The sequence below is a fragment of the Lactuca virosa genome, chromosome 9, assembly GCF_052849685.1.
Source record: "Lactuca virosa cultivar CGN04683 chromosome 9, Lactuca_virosa_CGN04683_v6, whole genome shotgun sequence".
NCBI classification, from domain to species: domain Eukaryota; kingdom Viridiplantae; phylum Streptophyta; class Magnoliopsida; order Asterales; family Asteraceae; genus Lactuca; species Lactuca virosa.
In genome coordinates, this window is record NC_136434.1 from 84,942,538 (window position 1) to 84,970,207 (window position 27,670).

Below are 27,670 nucleotides of genomic sequence, written 5' to 3' on the forward strand. Positions count from 1 at the left end.
AAAATGTCTTAAAAACGATGAGCAATTAATTGCTTTGATAGTATATGTTCTTTTTGCACTTTACGGTTAATTTGTAATATAACCAATTCAACCAGGAAACTAATGAAATCGACGGATTTGATGGCTGCAATTAAGATTTCATGACATAAATTTAAATCGAGTTTTTGTATTTATTTTATAACAAAATGTGGTAATAATTATTATCGGGTGTGGAAAGAGTAGCAGATCACACAACTGTTGAGGCTAAAACGAAGCTCCAAATCGAACTAATGGAGGCGGAGAAAATATACTATTGGACTTAAATAAATTGGCTGGGTGTAATAACTATTTTATTAGTTAATGAAACGAAAAAGAAAACAGCTTGTTTGAAAGAAGAATTGAGAAACGATGGTGGTTGAGTATTGCTCATATGAGGGTTTAATTAGAATATTCAAATGCTGAAGATTGATAACAATGGTGGAAACAATATGTGGATCGGGTGAAGAATACAAACAAACAAATTGGATTTGGGTTGTGATTTCCATGACCATGTGGTGATTGTGGATTTGTTGTCGATATACTATTGGGCCAAAGTAATGAGTTTTGACTGAATATAATCAAGAAAGAAAAACAAAAGCAGTCTTGATGTATTTGATTTCTATTAGGTCATCTGATATAATTAAGATGGGATATATTTCATCATCATATATAAACCACTTCATTATAAAGTACTCACAAATTACTACTTTTTTATTTTTTTATTATTTAAATGAATATTTTTTTTAATTAATTACAACGTAGAGAGATGTAGAGAAACATAGAGAGATATACAAAGAAAGACTAGGGTTGGATGTATTTAATTGAGGTGGTGACCACATTCAACAACTTCACAAGCCACCACGATGCACACGAGGTACTGTTTCACTGTAGTGATGGGCTGCCACGATAGCAATGAAAAGCCTTCATTGTATGTATTCCAGTTCACTTTACAAACAATGTTAAGCATGTCGATTGTGTGTAATTTGCACTTTGGCCCCTGAACTTATTTGTCTAATGTTTGTTGTGTTGAAACATTTCAGAAAATTTAAAATAGTTATTGATCGTTAAAACCTAATAATAATTAACAACTTATGTTAGTTTTAGTAAACGTTGATAACATTCATATTGGTCGAAGTTTTGCTATAATTGTTATCTTTTTTTATGTACCAAAACTTGATTGGTGAACTATTTACTTTTGAGAGTTTATAGAGGTTGATATAAATTATCTAATTATAAAATTGTTATTTTTATAGGTAGTTATTAAACATTGTTGGAAATTTCAAAATCCTAAAGTAATATACTTGCATAAAGGCTGGAATTCAGGTATAAACCATGATCGGTTGATTAGGGTATGCAGGGGATTCAACCTAGTTGCAACGAGAGACTAGTTGTAAGGGGATGATTTACCGACTTAAATATGATAAGAACTAGTGTATTGTATTGGAATTCTTGTTCGGGACTTATAGGAGTTCTATATAGTTGATCATGCATTCTACTAGAGCCAACATCGCTAAGGTGAGTTCATGTGACTTTTTAAATGGGTTGTTGCGTTATTTTTTATTTTATTTTAAAACATGATTATTTATACCATGCTGATTTAAATCGTATTGATATGAACTTTTAAATTGCATAAACATTATTTGGTATTTTGTATATGCTGTGTGACTGTGCTTATTGGGTGGGTTGTGTTAGAATATGACATTTTGTAAGAAAATGCATTGAAATACGTTGTTATACACTATCACAACTTAGTTGAATAATTACATGTATTGTTGTAAAAAAAAAAGATGTTAAAGAGAATGAGTGATAACCCTTTTTAACTAGTGTCATACCCGTCCGGTGGACAGGTTGACAAACGTATAAACAATATATTGATTTATCTTATTTTTATAGCATATTACTTTCATTTCTTTCTATATTAGTTATGTACATGACAAATCTATCCAATTATCTTTCTATCTCTTATACATAAGATAAAATAAACAACATAGTGAATTTAAGACTAAAAAACTGAAATATTATCTTTATTACGATTTTCTATTGAAACATATTATAATATGAAAAACCAAGAAACTGTTAGCTATTACACCATTGTCAATACAATGAAGAGAAAATAGTACTACAATAATGTAAAATAAAAACCATTTAACATCCTACTTTCAAGTAATATTAAAAAAGAAAGCACCACACATTGTCAGAAATTTAAAAGGCTTGTAGTGTCTAAGTCAATGTTATCTTGTGAAATCTGGAATGAAGGATGAAAATTAATTTGATTGGAAATACGATTTTAAGGTAATTTTATTTATGTATTGTACCTTGAGATCATCATGGTGTCTGGATGGAGGGTTTGCTGCAGAAAGGACATAGGTTTTGGAATTAACAAGTGTTGTTATTACTGTTTTAGTAATCAATAGATATTGTATGTTGTTCCATGGTTTCATCAATAAAATTTTTGTAAATATATGAGAAAATGTTGAAAACAATTTAGTAAAACAAAATAACCTGGTTTATAACCTAACATGTCTTAAGGTCTCATTTTGATGAATTCATCTATGTAGAAACTCTATAAGGGTCTTCATTTATTTAAGTTTTATATTCATACAGGCAAACATTACTATCAAGCAAAAGACATGAATTATAAAAGAAAACCAGTTAAGGAAAAGTTTTTATCCATCGCCCTGGGGTATGTATTTGAATGTCTATTTATAAGGAGTGGAATAATTTTGGTCGAGAGAGTTCATGGAACATTTCGGCATACCTCAACTCTTGGTCTTCATTTTTAGACACAAAAGCAAATCATTACTTTTGGAGGTGGAGGTGGCATCTGAACCAAAACAGAACCAGAACAATTGGCTTCAAAATCGTCAAACATTCCCGATTGAACTGCGTTTTTTAACAACTACATGAATTGCTCCTTTGACATTACACTTGTGCTCACATGGAAGCTTGTTTTGTGGGTGTTTTTCATACATCTCATTCCCTGCAACTAGTCTGACACATATTCTATTATGTATTATAGCATTCTAATTTCATTTCCTTCTATCACACCATTGTATGTCTAACTAATTTTTCTTATTAAGACAATCTACTTTTAACAAAATACCTAATTATAGCATTGTACCTTACCTTCAAAAAATTTCTTAATATGATATTATCCTTTGAAAAATCTACGCAATTATTTCTTTTGTATTTGGATAACATTGCTAAATTTAGATAGGCTTTCAAATTACAATGCTCTAAGAGATAGAAATGAAAGTAGGATGTTATACTTAACTAACTATCATATTCCACCCAAATCCTAGCTTTCCAAGCAAATGAGAGTTTAATTCAATCTTATTAAATAGGAAAATGTAAAAATTTATCTAAACCAAATTTTGTAACTAATTTTTGAAGTAAAAAAAGTAAGGGTGCGTTTGGTTGTGGAAAATTTTCCAGTTTTCTAGGAAAATTTTCCAAGAAAAACGGAAATTTTGAAAACGCGTTTGGTTCGTTCAGTTTTCCGAAATTTTCCAAGAAAATGAAAATTTTCAGTTTTCCAAATTGTATGTAAATTAGAAAAGTGATTTTTATAGTTTTCCAAAGTTTTCCAAATTTCTAAGATGAAAAATGAAAACTCCTCCGGTTTCAACCAAACGCGTTTTCTAAAATTTTCATTGAAAATTGAAAACGAAAACTCAACTCTATTTTCAGAAAACATTTTCTCAGAAAATGAAAACAGTTTTCCACAACCAAACGCACCCTAAGTTTCTCTAATGAATGAAGCATAAGGGTCTCTTAAATATGCGGATTCCGAAGGGATTGGAATTCGAGATTCCATTCCACGACATATTTACTTGCTAAATGGATGGACTTTACTAATTTAGTTATGGAATCCTTTAAATTCCACGCTTGATAGGTTTCATCATTCCTAAAGGGAAGGTGGAAGTAAATCGATTTCAATCATTTTCATTAAAAGACCAAAATACCCTAACTGCATATATTAAAATAAATAAAAATCCACGTTTGACAGATTTCATTCCTAAAGGAATGGTGGAAGGAATTCGATTTCATTTTTCTTTTTTCATGAGAAGTCTGATTCCTTTAACATATTTCATTCCTTTCGAAAACATTCTAAAACTAAATTGAAAAAGAAAAAAAATAAGGTAAATATGTAAACTAAATTGAAAAAGAAAAAAAAGGTGAATATGTACCTGACAGATATACCATACCATTCAGTGGCATCACATATCCTGCTATTTGCACAAGCATAAGCACGATGGGCATCTACCTGCATATTATTTCCCAAAACTATAAAAATAAGTAATTTTTCCTATAAAAGAAAGCACCAAAAAATGTCTATGATGCTCATATACCTTCTGGAACATTAAAAAAAGGAGCGATTCTGATGATTGTTCAACCCACTCGTCCCCATCTTTGGAGATGAAAGTCTTTACAATTCTTCAAAGTTGTAAAAAAGGAAAAAATTAAGATTCATGGACGAAATATTAGAACAAAAGCAACAAAAAAATATTGACGTAAATGTTCAGTGAGTACCTTTTTCTTATCACAACATGGTCATCTTCTGGAGAAAGTCAAAGAAAGCAAGTTGTGTTTCAGGGAAGGTGAATACTAATGAAAATTCTAGCCTCTATGATGGATTATATCATTGTAAACGGCATTGTATTCTTCATTTCTTCATAATTGTTTTAAAACACAAAAACTAAAGGTCTTAAAAGACAAACAGGAACTCCATGGCATCTGCAAAACCAGTAAATCCCCACTTCAATCAGATGATCTAGTACTAATTTTCTCTTTGACCCCTGTTTTGAATAAAAGCACATATTTAATCTTTGATTTTGGTTCAATTTCTTCTAGATAAATTTAGTCTTTGGGGTTTTTGATGCTTTGATAATGTTTTCAAGTTGGATGTTTGACTATGTCTTATAGGTGTATGATAAAACGCCTAAGAGGGATCATAATTTAAGGAAATCCTTATTCTGTTATAGAAATTTAAGTTTTTTTGTAAGTTTAATTTCATTATATCTTTACTAAGGGTTCTTTTTTCATTGGCACACTACAAGAATCTATCAAGAAACATGTATGAGGTTTGCATATAGAACTGATTCCATGTTTCATTTCATTGTAACTTCTCAATAATGATGCTGCAATTGGAGGGACTTACATGAAGCTCTGATGAGGAAGACATGCCAAACACGTAAACCTTAAATAGGGTTGCTGGAGTTGCCTGTGATTGTAAACCTCTTGACAAACATGTTGAAGAACTTCAAATTGTCAGCCAATGGTCCACAATTGGATTTCATACTCTAGCTATGTTATTCATATCACATGCATCAATCACCAACAATAAAAGAACCTAAAATCAAAAACAATAACATGAAAAATTATAGAAAACTGAAAGCACAATCAAACATTTCTCTTAATCAGAGCACCATATCTGCAACATCGGTTTTTTCTAAAAAAAAAAACAACCTCACCACATCAATTCCTTCTTCTATAGAAGTCTACATTTGACATTAAAATCCGGACGAACCTGTAATCAAGAAGATCTTAGACATTGAATGGGAGAGCTTCTGGCCTCTATAACATATACAAAAGTGCCCCCACTACATGTAACCTAAACTACCAAGTATAAATATTTAGCTTGATGTAAGATATACCTGTCCATTTATACACAAATCTCATGGTGCTTCTGGAGTTATTACAAAGGATTGAAGGCAAAATCTGTAGCAGTGCATGTGTACATGGCTTCTTAGATTATTAATAAACAATTAACTTTTCAGATTAACCAAAAGAAACATAGAGGCATTAATACAAACAGTTGGCATGCTTACTTATGAAAATTAAAAACAAAAAACAAAAAACAAAAACGGAGGCTCAGATCTGTTGTAATGGAGTTTGTTTTGCCTAAGTCCGTCATGGCTGCAATCGCAGTTGCAGAGCATGTCAATTTAAAGCGAGAAAACTCTAAAGACAAAAAAATGCCTTCCGGATTGCCCAGCCAAGATACAGATCAGGTCTCCAAACTCCAATTTTGCTCAGGCTACATTTCATCATCATCGCCTCGTCCATCTGAAGTACAAATCAACATCAACAACAAAATTACGCGAATGCCCTCAAAGAGAGAGATAGAGAGAGAGAGAGAGTAGTTGGTGGTGAATCGGCGTCGAAATCATCGGCTCAAAGGATCAAATGGCAAGAGAAGTTGATATTAGAGAGCCTCATCACCCTCGTCGGAGTCTCATTCGCTTGAGCAAAAAACAGCGAACTAACATCGAACCATCAATTTATAGGCGGATGAGGACGAACTGATGCAGAAGTTACCGGCATGGACGCAATCGTGGGTAGAGACGGAATCGTGGGTAGAAGAAGCAGGAGCCGATGGAATGAACTGCAAACAACCGCCAAATTGGAGTTTATGCGGCTCAGATTGAAAGTTCATGGAGTTTAAACGATTTGGACGACGGTTGTTAGACTCACCGTCGTCAATAGTATTAATAATTACCACAACCACTAAACAAGCTGATAGAAATTATTTAAGCATGCTGTTGACGTAACTTTCATTATAATTTTTTTTTTATAGATTTTTGTGGTACATGCAATTTTTGCGGTTTGATGCGCATCCTTAGAAAAAAGTGTGTTTGAAGCCGAAACACTACGAAGGATAGTAATGTGTGTAGTAGTTATCTTCCTTTGCGTTTAGAGTGGGTTTTGACCTATTTGTTAGGTTGTTGTAAATTTTCAGAATTGATCCTGAACAAATCGTAAAACTTTATTGTTTATTTATGTATTGGAAAAGTTGATGTCGTGATGATTTAATATCCCAACTCTTTATAAATTTATTATTACGTACAATGTTATAAGTAAGATTGATATGAGAAAAAAAAAATGGTTAATTTGAACGGCATGTCCACCCTTAGAAATTAACTAATTTGTCCTTAGATATGAAAATAAAAATACAATAATTGTATTTTGATATACAGGGACAATCTTTTTTATTGCATTCTATTTTTTGTGTGTTAGAGCTATGTTTTCAATCATTGTATGTTATCTTGACAGTATGATTTAGTGTTTAGGTCCCTAATTTTTATTTCATTACTGATGCTAATGGAAATTTGATTCTTGCTCATCCAACAATCCAACAATTGCATAGAGGTAAGTTTAGGTTGTTATGGTGAACTTCTTTATGTTATACTTTACACTGTGTGAAATATAAGTCCATTTATTATCATAATTTAATGAATATTTTGACTATTTGTAAGTGTTTTACCGACAACCAGTCTGTCTATCTTTAGAGTCAAGTTGAACCCCTCATGAAGATGTTGCACCTGATTTTGTCTTTGTCTTTGAATTATGGACTAAAATTTGGTACCAGTTATGTAAAAAAGTGTCAATTGCAAAAGATGAGGTTTGTCACACCCTTGACAAGGAAACAACTTTTTTATGGAACAAATCTGCAAGCGAAGACAACCATCGCCCTGACGCCCTTCATGGATGCAGGATGCAATATACTAGACTTAACCAACAAAATAAAAGTAATTACTTTTATCTTATTAAAATCAAGAACTGTTGGTATCTTAAATGTGTTCTTTTATGCATTTTATAAAATGCAATGTTGACGGCTATTGTCTGACATGGATGGAAAAACGCCTCAACATAAAGAGAGCGTGACAAATCATATATAACTAACTCTTTGTTTTTAATGCTTTATATTTAGATAGGCTTGGATTGCAGCTCTTCTTTCAATATCTGATCTTCTTATATTGTATGTTTGATGTGCCATGTTCTCCTTTATATTTATAGGGTTATGGAGGAATAATTTGCTAAAGTAAAATAAAGGCTTTTAAAATTAATGAGGAACCTTAACTTTAATGGTGACTCTGGTTGTGAGCCTTTCTGCCCAACAACTCAACGCAATGGAGGAATTGGTGCATCAATTCAGAATTCTTGATTCCATAGATCAATGCATGCATTCTCATGCTTCTACAGTAAGAAACAAAACTTCTTCACTGCCCTTGAAGCTGCGGTAGAGAACATGTAGTTTTTAATTATAGAAATTCCACTGTACTTTTGTTTATTTGTTTATTTAATTTATAATGTTTCTTTATATATAGTTTCTAATAGGTTTAATCTGTTGTAACTAATACTAAAGTAGAGGGGATAAGAAATATAGCTTATTGTTAAATTTGATGATTATTGTGATTTTTTTGAAATATAGACAAAATGGTCATTTGATTTTATTTGACGGTTTATTAACTTTAGAAAAAGATAAAAGCCTTATTTGACAACACTTTATTCCTTTTACCTATACATGAATTAATGGAAAACTAAACAGCCCAAAAGAAGGTTATTTTTGTCTTTTCATTATTTATACACTCTTATGTTTAGTAGTAAGATACATTATTGTCTTAGCCATATGAATATGTGTACATAAACGTAATTTATTGCAAATTTTAGTTAGGAATCGCCAAAAGTTGCTTGGAATTTAATGTTGACTTCATGAAAGGATGAACCAAATTTCACTTTGATTCTAAATGATAAGAACGAAGGTTATAAATTCCGTAAATATGGTTCTTTAATTAGTTACTAGGATTGTGACTAATGACTGTTTTAACCACATAATATTGAAAACAGGAAGTTATAATAAATAAGTTAATTTAAGTACAATGTTATTTTGTAGATTTAAACAACGATTAACAATTTTAATAGTTTTGTGTTCATGTATTGTTATTATATTATCTTCATCATTGATTGTGTATATTCTTTTAGAATTATATATCTCATTATATAACATAATCATTTTATCGTTAATATAAACATAAATAATGTTGTTTATATCTTCAAAATATATTTCAAAATTAATTTAAATTAATAATTAACTAAACATCAAAATTGTTTTATGTTGTCCCGTGTTGTACACGGGTTATAACCTAGTACTTCTATATAACTATATAAGTAATACTTGGCAAACTGAAAAAATCCCGGCAACATTCACAATAAAATATAAACCAACATTTTACTTTGTTTAAAAACTTTTTTTTGATTAAATAAGTTAAATCCTTTTTAAAGAAACATATAACAATCTAGTATAAAGTAAAGTAATTATACTTACTCAGGGCCGGCCCATAGGTCTGGGCAAGCTGGATGGCCGCCCCGGGCCGGCGGCAGTGGCGAGTCTAGAATAAAAAACCACATGGTTCATTAATTTTTTTATATATATATTTTTATACAAATTCAAAGATTTTTATAGGTAAGGTGGGTTCTAATTGTTTTTTAAGATAGGTCCCTAAAAATTTCTATAGAAATTTTCAATAAATTAAAAAAATTAGGTGGGTCCTAGGACCCACCTTCCTTATACCTAGCCTCGTCACTGGCCGGCGGGCATCCAAATGCCAAAAGACCCCTATTTTATATTTATATATAGGGTTATATAGTGACAACCTATTAATTTTAAGGCTAATGGACTAGTTTTTCAAATGTCAAGATTCTAATCCGGGATGCACCATGTCCAAAATAGGGAGCAGGAGCAAAAATTATACCTACTTGCATTTCCACTTTCCAAGGAGTCATCATCTTTCGATTTGTATGGAAAATCCAAACGTTCGTCCGATTCTCCAGAAGACAACTCCCAGCCGTTAGTAGTAAATTCTCTTTCTTCAATTTCTTAATTCTTATTTAAGCTAATCGGTTTCTTTCTCTTTTCTTTTATGATTTTCTAAATCCATCCACAACGCAAGGCAACACACGTTTTCAGAAAACTACAACTTTAATAATCTATTCTTTGTCCTTATTTTTGATCTTTTTTTTTTTCTGAAATAGTACTCTTTCAGAATCGGGATCCCCGGGAGTTTGAAAATTGAAATTCAGTTTCTTATTCTTTCATATGCAAATTCGAGAATCTAATTGTGATTTGTGAATATGTGTAAGCTCTAGCATTATTGAAATTCGATTCTTTATGTTAATCTGCGAAATATCTTATTGTAAATGTTAATATGTGCAATTTGATTTTACACTGAATCTCAATTTTTGTAAAAATGATTCTGCCTAATTCGATTTCTCTGTGTTTCTGAACATCATATATGCTTTTCCAATTGCTCACAGGATATTAGCAACAACCACAATAGCAAGCAGGTACTCTCTTAGTTTTTGTTTCATTTTTTTTGTTATTCTGTTGTTATCTGTGATTGTTAATGTATTATATGTGATTGTTTTTTTTTTTTTTTTGTTAAAAATGATTCCTAGAAAATGTGTGGGCTTTGCATCTAAAAGTAAATATCTTTAGTTTTTTTTTTTGCTAAAATTATGATTTTGAGTATGTTTTGACATTTTTATTTTATTATTTTGTAATTTAATAGCCGTTTGACTGTTTGGCTTCCTGAGGAGGTGATGCATGAAGAGTAGAATGGTCTTTTTTTTTTTTAAATTACAGTCGTTAATAAATAATATATAAAATAAGAAAAAATAAGGATAGTACGGTCATTTTTTTATTTTTGTGATGAACTAAAAAATATAAAAAAAAATTCATTCTATGAAGAGTGCGAGTGTAAAAAATAGTAATGGAATAAATACGCAATTTTAATAAATAAGGGCAATATGGTTTTTTTATCTTTGCGAAGGGCCTCGTTCTTATTTTTTACTCCGGACCTCAAATTGTTTTGGATCCGCCCTGTACTTACTAACGACAATTATATACAAAGTATAATAATTATGTTCACCGATAAATAAAAATAAGGTATTTCATATCAATATTAAATTTATATTTATATTTAATACAGATATTAGTTATATATTTTTTAACATTTTGCAATGCATGAAGAATGTTTTTAATAAATTTTAATTAATTTACATAGTGGGTATAAAATAGATGTGGCAAATTTTAAATATAATTAAAACCGGTCAAATGGTAAAGCATTAGTGATTTAGTGGAAACTAGTAAGTAAAAGTGAGCATGGGTCGGATTGGATCGGTTTCGAGGTAAAACCGAACCCAACCCGTAAATTCTGGTTTTTGGGTTTTAAAACCCAATAGGTTCGGTTTCTCTATTTCTATGGCCGGTTTCTCGGTTTTATGGGTTCAACCCATAGATTCATGGGTTTTTGGTTTAAACCCGTTTTTCAGAGAATATAAATATACTAACAAATTTTTTTCAATCCATTTAAAACAACCAAAAACACCAAAGTCAATTACATAGTTCAAAAAATATTAAAACTACCAAGTTTTGAAGCTCATAACCAAAACATGAAAATCAAAATAACATAGAAATAGTTGGGTTGGGTCGGGTTCAGATCGGTTTCAAAACCATTGGGTTGGGTCGGTTTCAATGGGTCGGTTGTGACAGGGCAAATCCAACTTAAACCGAAAAAATTGGTTTTTAAAATTTTAAACCCAAACCCGACTATATGGTTTGGTTTCAGTTTTATCGGTTTTTATCTGTTTTTGGTTTTCGGTTTTGCTCACCCCTAGTAACTACCTCTACTTTGTGGAAGGGACCGAACTTGCTTAACTATGAAAATATAAGGAGCAAACCTATAAATATATAAAAGTTATATGACCAAAGTGTGAAACCCAAAAAATATAGGGTGAAACATGACAATGTATGAAAGTATAAGGATTAAACCTGTCAATATAAAAAATTCTTGTGGCTAAAGTTTAAAATCTAGAAAATCTAAGGACCAAAACTGTTAATATAAAAAAACTATTGTGGCACATATGATGTGGAGACACATTGTCCAAGTCACACTTCCTTCATCGACAATGACCCTTCCACGTTTCAAAAGGTTTAGTGAGCAATTCTACATTTGATAAAATGTCAAATAACAATTGTCAAACAAATTACAACAACATAAAACCAAATGCAGAACAAGCCTTTTTAATAGATTAACCAAAAGAACATAAGCGTGTATAGTCATATTTCATACAACAAAATTTACAACCAAAAAAAACATAAGATGACGATCCATTACATGATATTACTGGGACCAAAAACTCGAAAACTGAAGTAACTTGAAAACATAGACCAAAACCGAACCGGATAAGGAATACCGGTTCTGGTTCTGGCACCGGTTCCCGGACTTAGAACCGGAATTTAGCCCATCACAATTCCAGTCCATTATTAGAACCGGATTTAGCCCATAAATTTTCATGCCCACAATTCATTATCCTGTCTTTGTTGCTTTTTGTATGTTTTTTTTTATGTTTGCTTTCATTCTGCTCGGATGAAAGCCAAGTGTTTTATTCCATAACAAAATACAAAAAAGCCCACTACAACTTAACCAAGATCATGTCTCCATGTTAGGGATGAAATGATCTATAATCATTAATATATAACAGTATGTCATTATTTGCATCAAGCTTCTATAATAATGATTTATGTTCATCTCGTGCATCCTTTTACAAGATTTTTCCCCCTAAATATAGTAAAATATATTTCTACAAAATAAATATATAAATTAAAAAAAATCATATACCGGTCTTGTCTGATATTTTTCAAGATTTCCAGGTCGGGTCCGGTTCTTACCGAAAACCGACATTTAAACATTGGAACCAGGAACCAGCCCGGTTATATGTAAATCTGGTTCGGTCCGGAGCCAGTTCCGGGTTTTTTCCGGTCCGGTCAGCTCTCCGGTTCATACGCTCATCCTTATTACATTCAAGCTTTCGAACATGAATATTAAAGATTCTGCAAATAAAGATATATTCTCGATACCCAATACTAGAATCACAACTTTCAATTTCGTTATGTTCATTGAAATCCAACCCTCTTAGACGATGAACCCCATTACCTCTTTTTTGGCATTTTATGTTAATTTCTTGAATTAAAATTGTGTTTTTGACCCACATTTAATTTTATTTCCGCAATCACAAAATCCCAATGCCTTAATGGTGAATTCATCATGGAATTCAACAACTTGATTCCTTGTTCATTCGATCTATGTCCTTGAGAAATGATAATTATCATATAAACATATTTGGAATCGATATGTTCCTTCTCACATGCCATATTTAGGTACTCTAATCGAGATTCAACATCAACCAAATTGAAATACTCCATCTAATCATCTATAGTAAAATTATACATTAGATTAATTAGAACTTTAACATAATAATAATTATAGCCATATCATTCATTTTAGAATAATGCTAGAGATTTCTTTGTTGAAACAATTCATTAGGAATGAATCACATCGTCATACTTAGGCAACCATGAAGTTGTTGGAAACTTTTCGATTGAAATGCGTTGAATGACGTATTTGTGTTTTGTTTCTTCAAGAAATTCAATTATGCAACTATATGTGTACAAAATTCTAAAGATAACCATTGTTTTGTTGGTAATTTTCGGACAGACGTTTCATAATGTGGTGATAGGATAGTCATTAAACATTAATACAAGTTGGTATTAGAATAGAACTAAAAGTCCTAGTTTTTGTGGTTATCCTAATATATATGTGTGGTATATATATGGTTGTTTAGATATCGAGTTAGGGTATCGATAAGGAAAATGTTGTATCAAACTATGAGTTAGTTCTTTGAATATAACAAGTCAATTTCCATTAAAACGTTTGTGAGTTTCTACACCAATTATTTTTTTTGATTGGTATCAGAGCCTTTGAATCAACATGGGGGATGCTCTTAATCTCGCTTTAAATATAGGCACGAGTAGAACGAAAGAAGGCTCGTCTCTCTTGCACGAGTAGAACTAAAGAAGGCCCGTCTCTCTCGCTTCATGTACCTATGTTGAATTATGTAAATTACACAGTATGGTCAATCGGAATGAAGTTAATTCTCAATGTGCATCAGGTTTCTCATACTATTGACCCGGGAATGACCGACGTGAAGAAGAATAATATTGTCATTGCAGTTCTTTTCCAAGCAATACCCGAAGACCTCATCTTACAAGTCGGCATGATGAACACGCCCAAAACAATTTGGACTGCAATCAAGACTCGTCATCTAGATGCTGATAGGGTACGAAAAGCACGCTTGCAAACCCTCGCTACCGAGTTTGACAATCTAAAGATGAAGAAGATGAGTATTATCGACGAATTCCCAAGTAACCTCTCAGGCATCGCGTCAAAGTCATCCTCACTTGGTGAAATCATCCCTGAGAGCAAACTAGTAAAGAAATTCCTTACTAGCCTACCAAGAAAGTGCGTTCATATTGTTGCCTCGATAGAGCAAGTTCTTCATCTTAAACTGTTGGATATGAAAATGTGGTGGGGGGATTAAAGGCTTAGGAAGAACGTGTTCGTGAGGACGAACCTGCTATCTATCAAGGTAAGTTGTTATTCAACAGTACAACACCCAACACTCAAAATCATGATGCCAACAGAGGAGGAAGAGTTGGACGTGGATCAGGGCGAGGACAAGGAGGAGGTCGCCACCCTTAAAAATCAACGTTGACCAACACCTAATTCCAATGGAGAGGCCGATAAACCAAAATCAAAGACCAAAGATAGATCAAAACTTCAATGTTACAGATGTGACAAATTTGGTCACTTTACGTCCCAATTCTCGGAACGAATGGCTAAACAGGAAGAGCCTCACATGGCAGAAGTAGACGATCACGACCCACCATTGTTTATGTTAAAAACACTCTATGAGACCGTGTTTTTGAAATGAATAGAAGGTGATATCTAGCAGATACGAGATGGGAAAAGACGAGAATGAAATGAGGTACTTAGACAATCAACGTTCTTCACCAAGATCAACAGATGTATTGGGGGCGGGTCAAATTTGGAGATGATTCTTTTGTCGATATTCAAGGCAAAGGATCCATTCTTTTTTAGGGCAATGGAGGAGTTCAAAAGATATTAACTGACATATACTACATACGTGATCTCAAAGCCAACATAATTAGTTTGGGACAAGCAACAGAAACCGGCTGTGAAGTATCAATGAAAGAGGATCAATTACTCCTCCTTGACAGTCATATAACCCTCTTGTTCAAGGTAAAACTCTCAATAAAAAGGTTGTACAAAACAAAGATTCCAACTGAAATACCCATCTATTTACATAGACGCCTTGGTGATCAAAACTGGTTGTGGCATGCAAGGCTAGGTCATGCTAACTTTGACACAATTTCAAAGATGTCAAAAAAAGACCTAGTTATCGGCTTACCAGTGATCACATGGACTAACCAACTATGTGAGTCATGCATAGTAAGAAAACATAGTCAAAAACCTTTCCCTAAGAACTCCAATTATCGAGCAAAAGAAACCTTGGAACTAACTCATGGAGATCTATGCGGACCGATCTCACCATGTACTATCGCAGGAAATAGGTATGTTTTTCTCTTAATCGATGATTACTCACGTTTTATGTGGTGTTATCTTATGAAAGAAAAAAGTGATGTGATAACCTATTTCAAGAAGTTCAAAGTTACGGTAGAAAAAGAAACCAACAACTCGATCCAAGTATTTCGTACAGATAGAGGCGGTGAGTTTACTTCACAAGATTTCAAAACTCTTTGTGAAGAACACATGATGATAAGATACCTCACATCTCCATACACGCCACAATAGAACGACATAGTGGAAAGACGAAATCGCACTCTTATCGAGATGACGCGAAGCATCTTGAAAGCAAAGAAAGTTCCTAACTATCTTTGGGGTGAAGCAGTAAATCACACAACCTACATAATAAATTGAATCCCAACGAGAGCAGTAAAAGAGGCAACTCTATATCAGCTATACTACAAACGAAAACCCAACATTGAACATATTCAGGTATTTGGATGTGTGGCCTATGAAAAAACAGTTGGAACACAATTAAGAAAACTAGATGATTGATCAAGAAAAACAATTCATCTTAGATCGGAACCAAGAAAGAAAGCACATTGTTTGTATGATCCAACATGTCACAAAATCATTGTATATCGATACATGATTTCGATGAAAACACGAATCGGGATGAGACCTCATTGGCCGATTCTAACTCAACACATAAACTTGGTATGTTTTGGGTCCATTTGTCAGTGATAGTAGACACCGAAGAAGGATCAGTGGAAGATGGCTCAGACCATGTTAGTGGTGAGCAAACAGGAGGAGAAAGTGGGGAAAGTAAGCTGGAAATTGAACAACCAGACGAACCCAATGAAGATCATGAAGATCCTCCCCTACGAAGGTCAAGCTAGACCACTCAACCACCACGCAGGTATGATGACTACGAAAGTAGTTTCTATGTCAAGAACATGCACCTACTTCTATCCTTAAATCATGACAAGCCATCAAGTTTTAACGAAGCGCGAGATAATCCAAATTGGGTTAAATCTATGGAGGAAGAAATTGCTTCCATCTAAAAAAATGGTACCTGGAAGTTAGTCTTAAAACCTAACAACATGACCATTTTGGATCTAAAATGGGTATTTAAGATTAAAAGGGATGCAAAATGGTTCTATAAGCAACTACAAAGCAAGGCCCGTGGCAAAAGGCTACCTGCAACAACGACCTGGCATAGATTTTGATGAAGTATTTGAACCGGTTGCTCGAATTGAAACCTTTCGAATTCTAATTGATCTCGTGGCCTCAAAAGGGTGGGAGCTGCACCACTTAGATGTGAAATATGCTTTTTTACACGATGAATTACAAGAAAAAGTGTTTGTTTACAAACTAGAAGGTTTCGTGAAGAAAGGAAGAGAGGAATTTGTATATAAACAAATAAAAGCAGTATATAGTAGATACAATTATAATATATATAAATATAAGGGGTAAATTTAAAACTCTTTAAATTTAGTTGTCTATTATTAATTCTAATCAATTACGAGGACACAATGTAACAATTAATAAATCATGAGGGGTTAATATTTAAATTTATAAATCTCTATTATAAATAATAGTAAATATTTAAATAATAAATAAATATTCAAATTCAAATCTCTATTAAATAATATTTATCAATTTTGCAGATTTAAAACATTTTAAATTTGGTATTTATCCATATTTAATAAATCTTCAAATTTGAAAAATGAAAAATTAAGGAAACCCTAAATTCAGTGGGCTCAGGTCGTGAGCATCAAGCTCTCACGTCGTGAGCTGCGAATGAAGGTTTTATCAATTACAAATTTTTCAATCATTATTCTTTCATTCAATTTCAAACAAGTTTTTAAAGAAAGTGTGGATCTAGGGTGAATGTAATCATGAACCAATGGCTCTGATACCACTGTTGGGTTTTCTACGCATCAAATACACTCTAAACTAGGTAGCGGAAAAATCGAAACAACGATATGCCTAAGTGTACATGCAACCTATGGATCTATGGTTTCATGCTAATAACATCTACCCTAGAAAACAAACCATACCTCTTATGTAGCCATTGATCTCCATGCTTGAGATCTTGATCCTCCATGAAGTTGCTTGGATGAGAGGACCCAAATCAGAATCCCTCTAATGGTATCACACCCAATGACACCAAAGAGTGGAATAAAATAACTAAGAGAATGGTCAATTTCACAACCCAAAGATGGTTAGAAATCGACCAATAGAGAGGGAGGAAGAAGGGTTAGCGAAACTTCAAGCCAAGGTGCAAGGAAGAATGAAATCCCTAAGGCCCTATTTATAGTCGTGGATGTCATCCTAGGTTTTGTACTCCTTCCCATGTGGGATGAGGAGGCAACCACGAAATTCACTCATTTTCCCATGTGGGATGGAGTGATTTTCATCCAACTCTAATTCCATAAGGGTTCTGCAACATTCCTGATTAACCAACTATCGATTACTGAATATTCAACTCTTTAATTAATTAAACTATTAATTAATTCCCAAAATATATTTCCAATTAGTTTCTAATTAATTACTAACCATAATAATTAATAAACCAATTTCTCCTTTATTTATTCTACTCAATTTGGGTCTTGAGGGCAACCCAAAAAGACCTTGTTATTATTAGAAATATTATCAACAGTTAATGACCTTGGACACACTTTCCAACAGCCTCCCACTTGGATAAGTCATCAACTATACAAGGATCAATACTTCTCCAATAATCAACAGAGAGTTAGCGAGCCAATGCAACTACCAAACTCTTGATCTAATCAAGATTCAGCCCTTAAATAAGTGATCAACTATCCATTCGTTCTATGATATATGTATGAATTCAAGACATGGATAATGGTTAATCTCATAATTCAAGATTATGTTTCCCGATATAGATTAGTGACGAATGCATCTGACTACTAAATTTAACACATTAATTCCAGTTAGGGCTTGGCCAAGCACTTTAGATGTCAGCACCAAATCATCGAGGGGCCCATAGATATCGCTTCTCCTGTTAAGGTAGAAGGAACAAATAAACTTCGACTACATAGTTTTTGTCTACTTCATCATGTCACACATGGAGATACCCTTTATAACTACCAGTTACAGATAGCGTTGGAGTAGACCAATGCATAATAGAATCATAGAGCAAAACCCTACATGTATCTAGGTTTGAAGAATAGAAGATATTAGCGTCTTAGAATTACACGTGACTGGATCCATGAAGTAATCTCTAAGCACGGGTTGGTCCAATACTTAAATCTCTATTAAGTACTCATGAGTGTTAGCGTAATCTCTATGTTATGTTTAATCATTATGGACAATCCACTAATACTCATGACAGTCTTGAATCACTACTTACTTCCAAGAGTATGACCGACTGTGGACGTTTGAGTAAATTAATATCGGGAAGTGGGTTCCAAACATGCAAAAGGAGAACACAGTGATAATATAATTGAAATGACTGATCTCCATCATATATTAAGATCTCCACTTAATAATCGCCAAATCGAATTAACACTTATACTTCTTAAGTTCTCAAGTTTAAAACAAACTAAACTAAAAGTGTTTAAGCAAATTCATTTGCAAATCTAATGCTTCTTGACTTTCTCTGACTGTCAGACTTGGTTAGTGACATTGGCTTATGGAATGGACCGACAAGATTATCTTTCGATATGACTCATTGAATATGATATCCTTACATTTGACTCACTATCAAATGTGTTGGTACTTACTGAGTATTTTCTCTTGTGAGCTTGTGTGACTTGGGATCCATACTCGAGGTAAGTTCACCCTCATAGTCACAAGAAACTTTATTTATTCTACTCAATTTGGGTCTTAAGGGCAAACCAAAAGGACCCTGTTACTAACCATAATAATTAATAAACCAATTTCTCCTTTATTTATTCTACTCAATTTGGGTCTTGAGGGCAACCCAAAAGGACCCTGTTATTATTAGAAATATTACCAACAGTAAATGACCTTGGACACACTTTCCAACACTACATTCCAGAACGTGTCGAGGAAAAGAAAATCTTTGTAGAGCATATTAGTGGGAAAGAAAAACAAGCAGACATTCTGACGAAGGCACTTGCCAAGATCAAGTTCGTTGAGATGTGCATGCTTCTTGGGGTGGAGAATCTCTTAATTTCTTTTCGGAAATTAGGGGATGAATGTTGGTAATTACCGGATATACAAGGACTTGTGACAAACCTTTTATAATGGAGTAAATAGCACAAAAGACACTAAGTTTACACCAAAATTCTAATTTGACATTGTGTTTTTTTTTCTCAAATTTGACACTATGTTTTCCAATTTTTTACAATTCTGACCACTTGATCGGTCAACCCGGTTACTTGCTGACGAGACATGATGACGTGTCAGTTTTGATGACGTGGCATGTTGACATCTCAAAATTGAATTTTTTTCCCACAAAAGGCACTAAGTTTTCATTTTTTTCGGTTTTGACACTAAGTTTAATTTTTTCTTTCAATTTTGACATTCTGCTTTTTGTTCCAAATCGAACATCATTTTTCCAATTTTGTTCAATGTTGATCATTTTCCATTTGAAACCGTATAAATATATTTTTTATATCACATTTTAAACTGTATAAATACATTTTTTTCGTTTAAAAACCACATTTCTATATAAATACAAAGTTTTTTTTACATTCAAAGCATAATGTTATGCATAAATATGCATTAGTTATATCATGAGAATCAAACTAACCATAAGTTTCGAATAAGATGTAAAAAAATTACGGGTTGCAAACCTGACATCTGGGCCTTGATCAATTACACGTCTCCAAACTCATTTTAAAGTTGCGTATTTAATATAAAATATGGTTTTTATATAACTAATACATATTTATACATAAAATTATGATTTGAATGTAATAAGAAAACTTGTATTTATACAAAAATATGGGTTTTAAATGAAAAAAAATATATATTTATACGGTTTGAAATGTACTAAAACAATATTTATACGGTTTCAAATGGAAAATGGTCAACACCGAACAAAATTGAAAAAAAAATAATGTTCGATTTGTAAGAAAAAAATAGAGTGTCAAAATTGAAAGAAAAAACTAAACTTTGTGTCAAAATCGGAAAAAAAAACTTAGTGTCTTTTGTGGGAAAAAAATTCAATTTTGACATGTTAGCATGTCATGTCAGCATGCCACATCATCATGTCACGTCAGCAGGTAACCGGGTTGACCGGTCAAGTGGTCAGAATTGTAAAAAGTTGGAAACACAGTAACAAATTTGAGACAAAAAAAACACAGTGTCAAATTAGAATTTTAGTGTAAACTTAGTATCTTTTGTGCTATTTACCCTTTATAATGTGGTGATAGAATAGTCATTATCTATTAATACAAGTTGGTATTCGAATAGAATTCAAAGTCCTATGTTCTGTGGTTATCCTAATATATACGTGTGGCATATATATAGTTGTTTAGATATCGACTTAGGATATCGGATAAGGAAAATGTTGTATCAAATTTTGAGTTAGTTCTTTGAATATAACAAGTCAATTTCCTTTAATTCGTTTGTCATTTCTACGCCAATTATTTTCTTTATATTTGGCCACTACAACAAAATGAAGCTAATGTAACCTCGCTAAAAAGTTGCATTAAGCCTTGAAAAAGTTGCATTATGCCTAAAGCAACCTTTTACCCAAGGTTGCATTAGGTAAAGTTGCATTAGACCTAAAGCAACCTTTTTATTAGAAAATGCAACCCTTTTAGAAAGAGTTGCAAACATTATTTCGATGCAACCTTTTTTGGATGCAACTTTTTTGTATGCAAAAGTAACTTTTTTACGCTCAAATGCAACTATTTTTACACTTAAATGCAACTTTTTCTACAATCAAATGCAACCTTTATGATATATTTTTTTAAGAACTGCAACCTTTTTCTAAAGTTTATGCAACATTTTTTACGTTTTCAGTTCAAAAAAATGCAACCTTGTTTACACTCAAACGCAACCTTATTTTTTGATTTTTTTCAAATGCTAATTATCATGCTTCTAGAGATAGAGACACTACGTGTTTTATTACATTCGTAGCATCATACTGTTTCGCATACTACATTGCTACAAATATACATTATTATTACAATTGGATGATAACAATAATAAAATTAATATCATAAATAACTTTATGGTCTACTTTGACATGTATCCAAATTCAAAATAATAACCATAAATCAAAGTTAACAAAAAGTTGTCAATTATAATCACAAAACGTACAAAAAAACCTCCTATATGTGTACCAAACCTAGACGAGAATTCATTTTAGAAACTCTCGACCTTTTGCAGGTAGTTATTTCATAAATCTCTACATTATGGATTCAAAGTTTTCTCATTGGTTGTTAATATCAGCCTTTTTTTCTTTCATGGTCCTCTTGAATCTCTTGCCCATCTATAGATGTTGGTTTCACTTTCTTTTTTCTTTGTTTTTTTACTTTATACCAAACTTGTCAAAGACTTTACAATGCTTTTAACGCCCAAATCCCATAGTCTTGCTTAGTTCTTGAACCCTCAAATGTATGTTCTTTTCATAATCATTCATTTGTGTATGTGCACTTTTATCTTGCTTGCTTTGTTTTCCCATTACCGACCTGCTCAAAGTCAAAATAATTATGTAGAAAAACTTCAGTTTTTTAATCTCACAACAATCCATTGTTAGTGTCATTATTAACACCTGATAAGAAAAAAAAATCAACACATGGACCATTCTATAATTTGGTCTTATAGAGAAACCACGAGGACCATTTCTGAAAACTTCATCTTAAATAAGTACCATTATTGACCACGGGGAGCAGTTCTGTAATTCTTTCTAAAACAAAGACTATTTCTATAAAAAGGAAATTCAATAAGAGGACCTTTACTGGAATTATGTCTAGCATAGGGACCATTTCTAAAAAAATTCAACACAAGGACCATTACTATAATTACATCTAGAAAAGGTACCATTTATGTAATTTGGTATTATAGAGGAACCACAGGGACCATTTCTATAACTTCATCTTAAATAGGTACCATTATTGAGCACGTGGAGTATTTTTGTAATTCTTTCTAAGACAAGAACCATTTATGTAAAGGAATTTCAACAAAGAGACTATTACTATAAATATGTGTAGCACAGGTACCATCTATGTACTTCTGTCTAGCTAATGGACCATTTCTAAAAAAATTCAACATAGGGACCATTACTGTAATTGTCTAGAAAAGGTAACCATTTATGTAATTTTGTATTATAGAGGAACCACATGGATCATTTCTGTAACTTCATCTTAAACATGGACCATTACTATAAATTTGTCCAGCATAGCAACCATTTCTACAAAAAAAAAATCAACACAGAGACCATTTCTGTAATTTGGTCTTCTAGTACCCAATATTAGCATTGTATTATCATTATTTTTTTTCTTTTTAACCACATTGTACTCTTTCTTTCTTTCTTTTCTTTTTAAGGCACTGTAAGTTGAAAAGTGTACCCAATTTTAGCATTGTATTATCATTATTTTTTAATATTAGGAAAATTTTCATGTAGATTAATTTATAAAAAAAATTTGGAATATGATCAATTTTGTGTGTATATAGCATTGTCCAACCTGTAGGACTCACTCGGCTCTTGCTTTAATCAATCAGTTTGCAAATTGTCCAACCTACAGGTAAAATCAAAATACTCAACTTTAGGTGCCCAAGTTATTAGAAAATAGCAAACACTTTAACAAGATAAAAAAGGAAAACATTGTACATTTCTTTCTACTATTAGTAATAAATAAATTGCTATTATTGGTAAAGAAAATTTTAGTGTGTTGCTATTAAGGGTAAATAACTGAAGTATATTGCTATTATAGGTGAATAAATATAATACTTTGTCAATGATGGCATTATGAATATTATAAACTTCTTATAACCTTTAGTTTATTGATGTTGGATTCAAATAGGAGGTTAATTTTTTTTTTTAGAACGGCAGAATTTTATTAAAAGCAAAAACTAGCAAGGAGCTAGAAAGATTACATCAAGGAAGTAGCAAGAGAGGGGTTATGAAGCCACTCAGTCCAACGTAATTTAACCCTACCACATCTATTAGAAATCCAAAAAAAAGATTTCTCAACCACATCATAAAAAATAATCGACTTTTTGGTTAAAACCGTTCCAAAAATAGACGCATTACGAAAATTCCGTAAACACCAGAATGAAGTAATAATGACCGCATCAAAAGCCTTTCTTTGACCTCTACTCAAATTGACCCCATCCGACCAATTGATTAAGGACGGCACCGTGATCTGCGATGGAAGAGATAAACCCCACCATATAGCAACCCTACCCCAAATATCCCGTAAGTCACGGCATCCAGCAAAAGTATGCTCAATAGTCTCGACTGCAACCATGCAAATTGGGCACATTATAGAAGGGACCATAACCCCTCTATTTGATAATCTCTCCCTCGTAGGAATACTATAAAGCTGAATCCTCCCTACTAGAATATTGAGCTTAATAGGGACCCAATTATTCCATCTAGTACCCATATCCTCCGAAGGAACCAGGCCACTATCCAATGCAAATCTTACAGACGAAACAGAAAATGAATCAGAAGTATCAAGAGTCCACCCCAATCTATCCGGGACCTGTTGAAGCTGAACATCCCCCAACACTTCCAAAAAAGAAAGCCATTGAGATTCTTCAATTCCACATCTAGGCATACGTCTAAGGACATCAGTGTTCTACCCCATTAAAAAACGATCCCTGACATTAGCTGATCTATTCATATCCAAAGCAAAGACACGATGATAAGAAATTAAAAGAGGATTATTGTCGTGCCACTTGTCATGCCAAAAGGAAGTATACGCCCCATCACTAGTTCTTATAGGAACTAGGTTATGAAAGTCAAAGCCCCTATCTTTGAGATTATTTACAATCCTAGTAATACCATTCCAAGGACCCATCAACTGTCTCCTTGGAATCAAAAACTATTATTATCCCCCAAAACCATATATACTTTTGACCACCCTCACCCATAATAAATTTGGTTTATGAAAAAACCTCCACTTCCAACGTAATAATAATGCCCTGTTAAAGGCAAAAAGACTCCCAATTCCCAAACCTCCAACTTCTTTCGGGCTAGGATTTTATCCCACCTAACCCAATACATACGGCGATCATCCAAATCAGCACCCCAAAAAAAACATTGATCTCAATCTCTCCAAATCCTTTATCACTGTAAGAGGCACCAGATAAATGGACATTAAGTAGCTGGCAACCGAACCCAAAACAGTTTTAACTAGAGTCATCCGCCCCCCAAAAGAAAGACACTTGGCTTTCCAAGTCGCAAATCGTTTCCGGAAAGAATCAACAATAGGACCCCAGGAATCAATTCTAGCCATATTCTGACCAACGGGAACCCCCAAGTGTGAAAACGGAAAGCAGCCCGGAGAACACCCCATGCAATTAGCCATAGAAGACACTTGAGTAGCCGTGACTCCCACTCCATACAACTTGCTTTTAAGAATATTGATTTTCAGACCCGAAGCTAGAAAGAAACATCTAAGAATACGAACAATATGAAGAGAATTCTCCTGATTCCATTCCGTCAAGAGAACCACATCATCAACATAAAGAAGGTGGGAAATAGTAATTCCCCCAATCTTGATTCCCCTATAAGCATTAACTAACTGGGCCCTAGTAAGAGCCACATGCAACCCCTCCATGGCCAAGACAAAAAGAAAAAGAGATAGGGTATCCCCCTGTCTCAGACCTCTGAACATTTCAAATTCCCGGGATGAAGAGCCATTCACCAGGACCGAGACCGTAGCAGAAGACAGCATCTCCAAAATCCAATTACACCACAAAGAGCTAAACCCCATAATTTGCATGATTTCAAGAAAATAATCCCATGAAACCGAATCATAAGCCTTTTCAAAATCCACTTTGAATATCAAAAGTGGATTCTTAGAAGCTTTACTCCATGCTACAATTTCATTGAGAAGAAACGGACCATCCAAAATCTGCCTGCCTTTTATGAAAGCCGATTGCTCCACACTGACCAGACTATCAATAACCTCGGCCAATCTATTAGCAAGAAGTTTACCAATAATCTTGTATTGGAAACCAATCAAACTAATAGGTCTATAGTCTTTGACAACCTTCGGGTCTCTAATTTTTGGGATCATAGTGAAAATTGAAGCATTACGTCCCTTTGGAATAGACGAATGCGTATGAAAATGCGACACCATGTCAAAAATGTCATCCTGAACAATATCCCAATACCGCTTTATAAATCCAAAAGTGAACCCATCAGGACCTAGAGCTTTTGAATACCCGGAATCCCACACTGCCTTCTTTATTTCCTCTCGAGAAAACGGAGCCTGAAGAAACTGGCTTTGAGCAGACGAAAGATGAAAAAAATGGGAATGCTGAGTTCGGGGTCGAGAACCCGCCTGCTTAGAAAAAAGAGTTTGAAAATGACCACAAAATTCCTCCTTAACCGTATTTGGATCGTCAATCCAGCACCCGTCCTTCAAAACACCTCTAATAGCCATTTGTCTTCTCTTATTATTTATAACCCCATGAAAAAAACCCGAGTTTTCATCACCTTCAATGCCCCACTTGATTTTCGCCTTTTGAGCTAACTCCAAATTTGTAACATGGTCTAGCTCCGTGATGTTCCTAAGAATATTAACTCGTTGCTCCCGTAAAGATGCATTCCCCCCAATTGTCATGAGACAAGAATCAATAGATTCTAACATTGTTTGGAGCTCCATGCGTTTAGAGCTCATTTTGACCCTAGAAGTTGTATTCCAAATACGAAAATTTGATTTAAGAAGTTGAAGCTTCTTCTTAAATTTAACCCAAGGATGTGAAGCCCTGGTTAAATTCGGATCTTGGGACCACGAATTTCTGACAACATCATCGAACCCCTCCAAGTTGAACCAAGAATAGAAGATATGGAAGGGAGTAGGCCCATAATCAACACTATGCTCTGAAAGCAAAATAGGTCTATGATCCGGAGTGTACTTCTCCAAAACCATACCTGTCAAATGGGGAAAAGCATCCAAGATACCATGAGAAGTTGAAAATCTATCCAACTTACTAAATTTTGACCCCCACTTGTCACTCCAAGTAAACCGAGGACCACCAAGAGGAACATCGAATAAACCCGCTTACTCAATAAAATTGTTGAATCTCCTGGCTGTATTAGAGTTAAACATAGTACCAAATCTTTCCGAATCATCCTGAACCTCATTAAAATCACCCATCAAGACACATTCACCTTGGAAAGAATTAATAAGCTGGAGAAGATTATCCCAAAGAATTCGCTTGGAATCAGCCCCTTGCGGAGCATAAACCACAATAAACATGACCGGAAGACCCGAAGAAGAGCATATTGCCTCGATAGCCGTAAAATAATCAGTGATATGGGAGGATTTGAAAGAGACGGAATCCAAATCCCAAAGAAGAAGAATGCCACCCGAAGCTCCACGAGAAGGAGAGAATACGTAAGAAAATGAATTATTCCCCCAAAAAAGACCGAGCCATACAAATATCAATAACTTCCATCTTCTTTTCTTGAATAGCCAACAAATTAACCTTATTTTTAAGACACAAATTCCGAACCCAAGTCCGTTTATTTTTACAACTCGCTCCTTGAATATTGATGGAAAGACAATTCATCTCAACACCATTTTATCTCCGGTCCCTTCAACAATTTCCTTTACCCGGTCATAACATCCCTCCAAATTGTATCCCATTGCCTTTCCAATCTTCATTGTTTTTTGGATCTCACTTAAGAAAGACCCTTTATTATACGAAGTATCCGAACAGCCAGCAAAGCTGTTACAATTTGAAAATCCTGGAGGATGAGTTAAATTATCTTCTGAATCAACAATACCCGATAACCTTCCAAAGCCTCCCGAAAAACCAATTGGCGCATCATTACGTTTAGCATTCATTTCCTGATTAGATTTATGGAACCGAGAGTCCATAACCGAGGGCAAGGAAGGAGCTGGAGCTGCTGCCGGGTTGCCTTCCTTAACCGAACCACCTGCTGGTACTGAAACAATGTCCACCGGCCCCTGTTTTGCTGGCTGAGCAGGCCTCAAATTCTGAAGTCGAGCAGCACCAGTTAAGGGTTCAACATTTTGCTGCTGATTAGTAGATCTGCTATGACAAAAAAAAATTTGCTCGTCTATTTTTTCTTGAGAATTCCGAAACTGCCCCTCAATATAAATAGGAATTCTGCTGCTTTCATTAGGCTGTAACTCTTCACAGTTAACTTTTGAATTGACTTCCCTTTCGTTTCTCCCGTCCTCTTTCATTTTTTCAAGAGTCTCATAAATTCCAAATGGATCAATTGACCCTTCTTCCTTGTCACCTTGCGAATTCTCATCTTGATC

The 27,670-nt window shown here is 33.7% G+C and overlaps 1 protein-coding gene and 1 long non-coding RNA gene across 7 annotated transcripts; both read right to left on the reverse strand.

Annotated features, from left to right (window-relative positions):
- Positions 1-2,142: 2,142 nt before the first annotated feature.
- LOC145136126 (uncharacterized) lies at positions 2,143-6,643 on the reverse strand. 6 transcript variants are annotated; one of them, XR_013720244.1, is made up of 9 exons: positions 5,676-6,639; positions 5,488-5,548; positions 5,180-5,371; positions 4,552-4,755; positions 4,371-4,455; positions 4,209-4,285; positions 2,777-3,009; positions 2,334-2,368; positions 2,143-2,263 (listed from the first exon to the last, which is right to left on the reverse strand). It is a non-coding gene; the product is annotated as an uncharacterized LOC145136126 (long non-coding RNA). The 6 variants fall into 6 exon arrangements; XR_013720245.1 differs by having other exon boundaries at positions 5,180-5,739; positions 5,850-6,643; XR_013720242.1 differs by having other exon boundaries at positions 5,180-5,548; positions 5,676-6,641.
- A 16,647-nt stretch (positions 6,644-23,290) lies between these two features.
- Positions 23,291-23,980, reverse strand: LOC145139465 (uncharacterized). Its single transcript, XM_079073280.1, has one exon. The coding sequence runs from the start codon at positions 23,978-23,980 to the stop codon at positions 23,291-23,293; it is 690 nt and encodes a 229-aa protein (XP_078929406.1).
- Between the last annotated feature and the right edge of the window lie 3,690 nt (positions 23,981-27,670).